This window comes from Balaenoptera musculus, chromosome 19 (assembly GCF_009873245.2).
Source record: "Balaenoptera musculus isolate JJ_BM4_2016_0621 chromosome 19, mBalMus1.pri.v3, whole genome shotgun sequence".
NCBI classification, from domain to species: Eukaryota; Metazoa; Chordata; class Mammalia; order Artiodactyla; family Balaenopteridae; genus Balaenoptera; species Balaenoptera musculus.
Window position 1 is genome coordinate 7,827,997 of NC_045803.1, and position 10,413 is coordinate 7,838,409.

The 10,413-nt window shown below is 51.6% G+C and overlaps 1 protein-coding gene across 1 annotated transcript; it reads right to left on the reverse strand.

Moving 5' to 3' along the window:
- Positions 1-8: 8 nt before the first annotated feature.
- Positions 9-3,730, reverse strand: LIN7B (lin-7 homolog B, crumbs cell polarity complex component). Its single transcript, XM_036832308.1, has 6 exons — positions 3,407-3,730; positions 2,869-2,987; positions 2,522-2,593; positions 1,663-1,872; positions 457-620; positions 9-112 (listed from the first exon to the last, which is right to left on the reverse strand). Exons 1-6 carry the CDS (start codon positions 3,441-3,443, stop codon positions 91-93), a joined length of 624 nt encoding a protein of 207 aa, XP_036688203.1. The 5' UTR covers positions 3,444-3,730; the 3' UTR covers positions 9-90.
- Positions 3,731-10,413: the final 6,683 nt, after the last annotated feature.

Genomic DNA, 10,413 nt, shown 5'->3' on the forward strand with positions numbered 1-10,413 from the left:
ACACTCAATGAGGGTCAAAGATCTTTAAATAAGGAGCTGGTGACAATAAATACTGTACAGGGGAGGGGGTGAGGGTCCAGATCTGTGGTTTCAGCCTCGAGACTCCAAGGACCTAAAAGGAGGGTGAAGAGAGGGGAGCCAAGCTCAGGGGAGGGGACCGGGGGAGGCATGGGAGAGAGCCAGGACTGGGGTTCCAGGGCCAAGAGCCCAGGGAAGTGGGCTGAGGGTTCCAGAGGGAGTAGGTTCCCGATCTTGGGATGGGAGTGAGCTAGGAGTCCCCAAGGTATTTAGTCAGAACGGCTTGGAGTGAGAGCCTGGGTCAAGGGTCAGAATCCCAGGGAAAGGAGCCAGGGCTGGAGGTGGCAATCAGGGCCTCAGAAATCATTGGCCTGGTTTGGGAGTCTGGGGACACCGGAGGCAGTGGAGGCCCCAGGGGTGTGGTGGCAAGGGGCTCACGAGTAGCTCTGATGTTGCTGGCGCCGCCGGGCAGAGCGCATCTTCTCAAAGCGGGCTTCCATCTCCTCCAGCACTCGAGGTGTATAGCGCACCACCAGCTTCACCGAGCCCTGGGCAGCCTTCAGCAACTCCACTGCCTTCTCATGCTGCTCACCCTCAACGCTCTGCAGGGGCGGTGCAGACAGCTGGGCCTGGGGCCCACCACCCTCACCCCGCCCCCACCCTGGTACCAACCCCAAGATGCCAAGGCCTCATGTCCTCATGAGAGAGTCACTCTTGGCTCAGAGTCCTCCCCCCAAACCTTCCAAGTTCCCCATGTCAGGGACAAGCCCCATATCCCCTCAGTCACCGAGCTAGACCTCCAGACTCGTCTTTATCCCCTCCCTCCCGGCAGCCCGATGATCCCCAGCCCCATCCCTCCTGCCCTGACTCCCTCTTCTTTGTCCCCACCACCAGGCCCCAGCTCAGACCTTATCCTCTCCCCACTGGACCTCACCCTAGCCTCCTCCTTGGCCTTCTGGCCTCCAGTCTCTTCCCTCAGTCTATCCCCCACAGAGTCCCAAAGGGGTCTTTCTATGCCTCCAGGCTGAGCCTATCCTTCCCCTACTCACAGCCCTCCCATGGATCCCCAGGAGGCTTGAGACAAAGTCCCAGCTTCTCAGGATGGCACTTAGTCCCTGCATGACTGACCCCAACCACCTACCTAGTCGTGCCTCCATCTACTCTAAGCACAGTGATTTTAATCACCGGCACGCCCCAGTCCTTCATCAGAACCAAGCCCTTTCTCTTCACCTCGTAGGAGTGCAGAGTCACAGCCCCTACCCACAACACCCTCCGCCAGTAACACCCTTCTCCACCAGCTCCTACTCATCCTTCAAAACCCAACTCAAATATTCCTTCATCTGCAAAAACTCCCCTCATCTACACTGGTCTGGTGCCACATCTGGGCTCTCACAGTGCTTTGTGCTTCTTCATTATCTCCTTGGTTTAGGACTGTTTCAGTCAGGGTCTATCTCCCTCACCAGAGAGGGACTCCTCGAATGTAGAAGCAGTGGCCAATTACTCTCAGGGTCTGCAGCAAAGCCCAGCACAGGGCCAGACACAGAGGCAGTGCTCAGTGTGTGTTGACTGAATGTGAAAAACAGCGACTGTGCTACCTTGGGCAGGCTGTGACCCCAGCCAGCCCTGCCTCAGCTCCCCACTCACCACACCATTCACTGACAGCAGCTGGTCCCCACGCTTGAGGCCTCCGTGGCGGTCAGCCACGCCTCCAGGGATGACACGGGAGATGTAGATGGGCGAATTCTGCTCCTTGCCCCCCATGATGTTGAAGCCCAGGCCCTCATCCGTCTTGGGCAGTTCCACTACCCTGGGATGTGCATGGCCCTCACTGGCTGTGAAGGCGGCCACCGTGGCCTGGGAGAGAGAAAGCCTCAGGAGGTGAGGGCCCCTCCACGATGTGTATGCGGACTAGGGTGGAGGATCTGCGCCAGGGAGAGGGATTTAGGCCAGAGAGCTTCCCTCAAGCACGGGGCGTCTGCCACACAACTCAACACAAGATCACTCCGTAGTGACAGTACATCCCTTTTAGTCACTTTGGAGACTTCAGACTGTCAAAGAGAAAGTCTCCATTTGGTGTGCATGCGTCTTGAATACTCAACACTTGTCAATATCGCTTTTTAACAGAGAGAAACAAGACCTGGACAGAGTTAAGAGCCTCCAGCAAGCAGCAACAAATAGCATCTAACTGTAGTTTAATAAGATTACAGTGTTTAACGCTAGTTCACTGTTTTCATTGGTTATCTTCTAGTCAGGCATTCGGTACTAGTTTCCATTTGTAGTTGCTAAAAATGTCTTTTTTGCTAAAGATGTCTTTATACGACACAAACTAAAAATGTGAGATTATTTAAAATACATTATAAATAAATCATAGCAAGGGTGGTACATAGATATGGCAAAAATCATGAAGGAGGAAACAGGAATGAATGACTGACATTAGGTAGATATTGAGCTAGACCATGTGATTCAGTGGATACCATGGGCAATGGGGTGGGGGGGCGCCTACCTTGGCTGTGGCGTGGGCCCGGATCTCAGCACTGCCGGTGATGTCCAGCGTGTCATAGAGTTGCTCATACACCTGGCGAGGACGCAGCAGCATCAGGGAGCCGCCAGACCCCTCCTCCCTTCAACTCAGGAGTCCAGGCCCCCAGACCCTCCCACCCAAGGATCCGCCCCGCCCCCGCAACCCGGAGGCCGCGGAAACTACAGCTCCCAAAGAACCCCTGAGCTGAAGCGCGGGCACCCCAAGGAGGGCCGCCCCGGTAGCTGCTGGGAGGCGTAGTCCCCGGGCTCGGGGCGACCAGGAGGAGGACCACGGCCGCCCGCTTGTGCTCGGCGCCGCGTTGCTCTCACCTCCCGGATGGCAGAGCAGAAGCGGCTCTGCAGGACTCGCTGGAGGGCCTGCAACTTCTGCGGGGGCAGCTCCCCGCTGCGCTGGAGCCGCTCGAGGAGCTCCACCGCCCGGGACACGTCTGCGGGGCGGGGGCGGGGCACACAGACACACAAGAGTCAGAGGCGTGAAGACGCAGAGAAAGACGGAGAGATGCGGCCAGAGACCAAGTAAGGGCGAGCGCAGACGCCGGGAAGGACGGCAGAGTCCCAGTCGGACACCCGCACAGTCGCCCGTGGCAGAGACTGCGGCCAGTCGGGCGCCCTGCGTCCCCAGGATGCCCATACACACCCAGGCAGGGGTGTGCAGCGGGCGCCCCCTCTCTGGCCGGCTCGCCCACGGGCCCTCCCACACCCACCGACTGCTCGACTCTCGGCGCCCCGCCCCGCCCACCCCCGCCGGGCCCGCCCACCCGCCCGGGCCTTGCCGGAGGAGGGGCAGGGGACCGGGCTCCGGGACGCAGGCCGGGGCGGGGTGGGCAGGGGCCCCTGGCGCGCTTACCCCGCTCCAGCCCCAGCGGCTCCACCAGCGCAGCCATGTCAGCGCCGCCGCTGCGAGGCACCCGCCTGGCGGTCGCCGGCGAGGAGGGCGGGGCTGCGCGAGGCCACGCCCCGGAGACGAGCGCCCCCTGCGGAGGCGAGGCCCAGTGAGCGCACCGTCCCACCTGCTACCGCTCGGGTCTCGCTGCCCTGCCCTCAGACCCCATCGGTCTGTTGGTTGGGTTTGTGACCCCTCCTACTGCAGCCTCTGTCTGTCTGCACCGCCTGCCATCTCATCTGTCCTGCCCGCCACACCTGTCTCCTGTCCCTTTTTCCCACATTCATTGGACAAACTTATGTTAAACATCTGGGCCCAAGATCATGGACACGATGGTGAGCAGGGCAGATAAGCCCACTGCCCTCCCGGAGCTTAGTCTATGGGTGGGCGGGGGGCAGGGTAGACAACCAACTATGGCTGTGATCAGAACTGGGAGTGGGGAGGTGATGATCTACGAAGGACACTGACATAGAGCCCTTGGAGGTAAGATCATCAAGAGGTGTGGGGCGTGGGTCACCTTCCAGGCAGAAGGAGCCCACGTGGCTGGATAACAGCGTAAGGATTGGAGTGGTTTATGATGAAGGTGAAAAGTTGGCAGGATACAGCTGATGCACAGCCTTGTGTGTTGGCATACTCACGCTGAGGATTTTGGACTCCATGGTAACTCCTAAGAGTAAAATGTGATATTCAAATGTGTATTTTAAGATTACTGTGGACACTGTGTGGAGACTGGATTGGATGCGAGCAAGAGCGGAAGCAGGGGGACAGAGCAGGAGGCTATCCCAGTAATCCCGTGATGGCTGAGACCAGGGCAGAGGCATGGAGGATAAGTGGACAGATTTGGAAATGTTTGGACGTGTCTTAACTGCATATGAGGACTGGGAGGTGGAGGAGAAGGGGATATTAAGGTGCTTGTGAGGGCTTTTGCTATGACGGTCTATGCTGGTGGAGGGATAGTGGATATTTTGACTTTGAAGAGCCTGTGCAGTATCCAAGGCCTGCAAGCAGTTTTGAGAATTTGGGCGAAGGTGGTAAATAAAGCCATAAGCATGGACAAGAAAGCTGGAGGCAAGAGAATATAGAATGAAGAGGACCTAGAACTGAGTCCTCAAAACTCGTAACATTTAAAATTCAGGAAGAAGACAAAGAATGGCCAGAAATGTAGGAGGAAACCCCAGGTGGGAGAAACCATAAGAATTTTAAAAAATATTTTATTTATTTTATTTATTTATTCATTTTTGGCTGCCTCGGGTCTTAGTTGCTGCACGCAGGCTCTTCGTTGCGGTGCGCAGGCTTCTCTCTAGTTGTGGCGTGCGGGTTTTCTCTCTCTATTTGTGGCGTGGGGGCTCCAGAGTGCGTGGGCTCTGTAGTTTGGGGCGCACAGGCTCTCTAGTTGAGGTGCACGAGCTCAGTAGTTGACGCGTGTGGGCTTAGTTGCCCCGTGGCATGGGGGATCTTAGTTCCCTGACCAGGGATCGAACCCACGTCCCCTGCACTGGAAGGTGGATTCTTTACCACTGGACCACCAGGGAAGTCCTGAGAAGAGAGTGTTTCTGAAAAAAGAAGTAGGCAGTGGTATCAGATGCTCTAAAGAAATGTAGATGTAGACAAGGCTGGAGAAGTCTGGTTGTTGCTTTACCATCAGCTGGATGGGTAAAGTATATCCTCAGTTAACTTCACCATTAGTGGGATGGAGTCCAGAAAAGGGCTTTTGCAAAGTGAGAGGACTAGAGTAGGTTTGTCTGTCCCTCTCCTTCCTAGTATATTTCTCTTATTTTAACAAAAAAAATAACGTAGTTACAGAGTTAAAAACAAAATCAGGGCTTCCCTGGTGGCGCAGTGGTTAAGAATCCGCCTGCCAATGCAGGGGACATGGGTTCGAGCCCTGGTCCGGGAAGATCCCACATGCCGTGGAGCAACTAAGCCCATGCGCCACAACTACTGAGCCTGCGCTCTAGAGCCCACGTGCCACAACTACTGAAGCCTGCGCGCCTAGAGCCCGTGCTCCGCAACAAGAGAAGCCACCGCAATGAGAAGATGGCGCACCGCAAGGAAGAGTAGCCCCCGCTCGCCGCAACTAGAGAAAGCCCACATGCAGCAACAAAGACCCAATGCAGCCAAAAATAAATAAATTTATTTAAAAAAACAAAACAAAATCAAATAATACAGAAGGACGAATAATGAAAAGCACCAGCCCCTGTCCCTGTCCTAACTCTCCCCACTGCAAGAGGCAACAAGGTGTAGATGTTTCATCAGCTAGTTGCTTCTGCAGCTAAGTAACATACCGTTTCTCAATTTTTCAATTTTAGATGTTAGCAATATATTACACATTGATTTTCTGCTCTTACAACCTTTCCCCTCTCTTCCCATGGTAGCTTTATGGTACCAGTTTTTAGGTCAATCAATAAAGCGCTCACCTTATGTCTAAGTACTTACTGTTTGCTGTAGAGCTCAAATGTTATCCTGTGATTACATTTCCTTTCTTGAACAGCTTCTGTTTTTTTCTGTAATGTCTATCTACTTTTGTTTCCTTCGTCACATTCTTTTTTTTAAATTAATTTATTTAATTTATTTATTTTTGGCTGTGTTGAGTCTTGTTGCTGCGCGCAGGCTTTCTCTAGTTGTGGCGAGCGGGAGCTACTCTTCGTTGAGGTGCGCAGGCTTCTCATTGCAGTGGCTTCTCTTGTTGTGGAGCACGGGCTCTAGAGCGCAGGCTCAGTAGTTGTGGCACACGGGCTTAGTTGCTCCGCGGCATGTGGGATCTTCCCGGACCAGGGCTCGAACCCGTGTCCCCTGCATTGGCAGGCAGATTCTTAACCACTGTGCCACCAGGGAAGCGCCTTCATCACATTCTTAATTTCTTTCAAACTCTCCATCACAAGATACATTACTGAATCTTTTTGTCCTGAAGCTCCTTGGAAACTTCAATCCTCTGACCCCAATCTGGACCAAATGCTCTCTAGAAACTGCCATCCTGGGATTTCCCTCCACTGCTCTGCTGAACTGGAACCTCTCTTTTAATTCTCTCATTTTGGTAAAGTATATCCTCAGTTAACTTCCTAAAAAGATTGTGGAGGGAATTCCCTGGCCATCCAGTGGTTAGGGCTCCATGCTTCCATTGCAGGTGGCACGGGTTCAATCCCTGGTCAGGGAACTGACATCCCACAAGCCGTGCGGTGCAGGCAAAGAAAAAAACAAGATTGTGAGATTTCTCCTTCAAGAAAGTTCCTCTTTTTTTCCCTTAGCACTTTTAGTATCTAATCAACTACCAAATGCATCTAGTAGTTAATTTCAGCTGCTGTTTTCCAGTTCTAAAATTTCCATTCGATTATTTTTTTAAAGATTCCTGTTGAACTTTAAAATTTTTAATTTAAAGATCTCTTTTAAAAATTTTTTTGAAAATATTGATTGATTGATTGATTCTGGCTTTGCCAGGTCTTAGTTGCAGCACGTGGGATCTTTGTTGACTTCTTAGTTGTGGCATGCGGACTCTTAGTAGCGGCACGCGGGTTTCAGTTCCCTGACCAGGGATCGAACCTGGGCCCCCTGCACTGGGAGTGTGGAGTCTTACCCAGTGGACCACCAGGGAGGTCCCCTAAAGATCTCTTCAAATTCTCCATCTTTTCCTTTGGGAACATAGTTATTTCAGTCTCTGGTAATTCCAACATTGGAATCAAGTCTAGGTCTGTTTCTTTTTTTTTTTTAATTAATTAATTAATTTATTTATTTTTGGCTGCGTTGGGTCTTCATTTCTGCGCGCGGGCTTTCTCTAGTTGCGGCGAGCCGGGGCTGCTCTTCCTTGTGGTGCGCGGGCTTCTCACTGTGGTGGCTTCTCTTGTTGCCAGAGCTCAGGTTCTAGGCGCACGGGCTTCAGTAGTTGTGGCACATGGGCTCAGTAGTTGTGGCTCGCGGGCTCTAGAGCGCAGGCTCAGTAGTTGTGGCGCACGGGCTTAGTTGCTCCGCGGCATGTGGGATCTTCCTGGACCAGGGCTCGAACCCGTGTCCCCTGCATTGGCAGGTGGCTTCTTAACCACTGCGCCACCAGGGAAGCCCTGGGTCTGTTTCTGTTGTCTACTGTTTTTCTCTTTGAATAGATGCTAATAAGCATTGGTACTAAAAACCATAGAGGCTTTGAACCTCAACCTGTCTCCCCTAGGACCGTGTGGCTGCTCAGCTCTCTCCTCAGTAACTTAGCCTCCATTATTGCTTTCCGATGAGACCCTTGGGGGTCTCGCCACAACGAGCAGCTTAGGAGTTGGCAGATGCCTAGAGGGAAGTTTGCATGTGCATTCTGGGGCTCAATGCCCCACCTGGGAATTTCACCCTCAAGTCCCAAGTGTCTGGTCCAACCTCCGTGAACTCAGCCCAGTCGAAGACTGCCACTTTCTGAGTTTATTCCACCACTGAGAGTCTTCCACCACTTTCTGAGTCTATTCTGCCACACCAAACTGGCAAATGTCCTGAAAGAAAAAGCAAGAGTAAATATGAAGTTCACCTCTGTATGCTCTCCTTTCCCCTCAAGTCTGGCCTACATTCGTTGTTCCCCAAAGCCTTTCACAAGTTACTTGTATGTGTTTTGTCCAGTCTTTATATAACTGGCCTGTGCCAGGCTAGTCCAAAATGGGTTGTTCTGCATAGCCAAGCCCAGAAGTCTGGCTTCAACATCTGGGAGATCTATGAAAATACACTAGAAGTATTAAGTTCTTTTATTCCCTAAATTGTTTCCTCTCGGACCAGTTTCTCTATTTATCTTGTGGTCCCTTTTGGCAGAATTTTTTCAAATGTCTGGGATCTTTGGTTATATGCTTATAAAAACTGAGGCAGTTAAAAAGCATGCTAGAGGACTTCCCTGGTGGCACAGTGGTTAAGAATCCACCTGCCAATGTGGGGGACACGGGTTCGAGCCCTAGTCCGGGAGGATCCCACATGCCGCGGAACAACTGGGCCCGTGGGCCACAACTACTGAGCCTGCGCTCTAGAGCCCGCGAGCCATGGTTGCTGAGACTCGCGCAGCTAGAGCCCGTGCTCCGCAGCAAGAGAAGCCACCGCAATGAGGAGCCTGCGCACCGCAGCGAAGAGTGGCCCCCGCTCTCCGCAACTTGAGAAAGCCCGCGTGCAGCAACGAAGACCCAACGCAGCCAAAAATAAATTTAAAAAAATTTTTTTTAAAGCGTGCTAGAATCTTGCTGTATGTCAGTCAGCTCACATGACAGACTGCCTCTGGTTTATCAGACCAAGTTTGCCTTGAGGCTGAGAAACTTATAAAAGACAAAAAAGTAAGTCTTATATTTGCCTAGGCAGCAAATGCCCGGCTCCTAGGCATCCTGACTGCTGAAACAGAGGGCGATTTTTCTGTGTACAAATCCTACTCGAGTCGTCTACCCTTGTTATACCTGGAGTCGTAATCTTGAGCATCTGTAGGGTTCTGCAAGGCTGATGGATGGCTTCCTTCTCAAGTGGTCAGCAGACTGAAGTGTTCTCACCATCGTCCTGTTTCATCTGTAGTCCAGAAGTGTGTTGACATCTCCACTGCTCATGGAATCTCTCGTTTTGTTACTCCTCTACTATCATTACGAAGCATGGAGTAAAAACGCAGACGGTGAACCTGCCATCATGAGCCGTATGCTGTTTTCTGTCCTGACCCTGCGAGGACTTTCTGCTCTACCCAAATCTTCTTGCATCTTTTCTTTAAATTGAAGTATAGTTGATTACAATGTTTCAGATGTGCAGCAAAGTGATTCAGTTGTACATATATATGTATTCTTTTTCAGATTCTTTTCCATTATAGGCTTTTTTCTTTTTTTGGCTGCGTTGGGTCTTTGTTGCTGCGCGTGGGCTTTCTCTAGTTGTGGCGAGCAGGGGCTACTCTTCGTTGTGGTGCGTGGGCTTCTCGTTGCGGTGGCCTCTCGCTGCGGAGCACAGGCTCTAGGCACGCGGGCTTCGGTAGTTGTGGCACGCCGGCTCAGTAGTTGTGGCTCGCGGGCTCTAGAGCACAGGCTCAGTAGTTGTGGCGCACAGGCTTAGTTGCTCCGCGGCATGTGGGATCTTCCCGGACCAGGGCTCGAACCCGTGTCCCCTGCATTGGCAGGCGGATTCTTAACCACTGCGCCACCGGGGAAGTCCCTCCATTATAGGTTATTACAAGATACTTAGTTCCCTGAGCTATGCAGTAGGTCCTTGTTGTTTATTTTCTGTATAGGAGTGTGTATCTGTTAATCCCAAATTCCTAATTTATCCCTCCCCCTTTCCCCGTTGATAACTGTAAGTTTGTTCTCTATGTCTGTGAGTCTATTTCTGTTTTGTACATAAGTTCATTTGTATCATTTTTAAAAATCCCACATATAAGCATTATCATAATGCTATCTATCTTCCTCTTTCTGATTTACTTCACTTAGTATGATAATCTCTAGGTCCATCCATGTTGCTGCAAACGACATTATTTCATTCTTTTTTTATGGCTGAGTAATAGTCCATGGAATATATAGACCACATCTTTTTTTTTTTTTTTTTTTTGACATGGACCATTTTTAAAGTCTTTACTGGTTTTTTGGCCCCAAGGCTTGTGTGATCTTAGCTCCCTGCCACGCAGCAAGCAGCATCTCCCCAGCCAGGGATCAAACCCATGCTCCCTGCAGTGGAAGCACAGAGTCCTAACCACTGGACCGCCAAGGAATTCCCTCAGCTATTGTAAATAGTCCTGCTATGAACATTGGGGTACATGTGTCTTTTCAAGTTAGAGTTTTCTCCAGATATATGCCCAGGGATTGCTGGATCATGTGGTGACTCTATTTTTAGTTTTTTAAGGAACGTCCATACTGTTCTCCATAGTGGCTTCACCAATTTACATTCCCACCAACAGTGTGGGAGGGTTCCCCTTGCTCCACACCCTCTCCAGCGTTTATTTGTAGACTTTTGGTGATGGCCATTCTGACTGGTGTGAGGTGATCTCTCATTGTGGTTGATTTGCATTT

Excerpts from the sequence above, each read along its gene's own strand:
- LIN7B (XM_036832308.1), bottom strand. The coding sequence starts at position 3,443 with ATGGCTGCGCTGGTGGAGCCGCTGGGGCTGGAGCGGG. Across the intron at positions 2,988-3,406 it reads GCCGCTGGGGCTGGAGCGGG|ACGTGTCCCGGGCGGTGGAG; the intron begins GTAAGCGCGCCA and ends CCCGCCCCGCAG. Across the intron at positions 621-1,662 it reads TGCTGTCAGTGAATGGTGTG|AGCGTTGAGGGTGAGCAGCA; the intron begins GTGAGTGGGGAG and ends CCGCCCCTGCAG.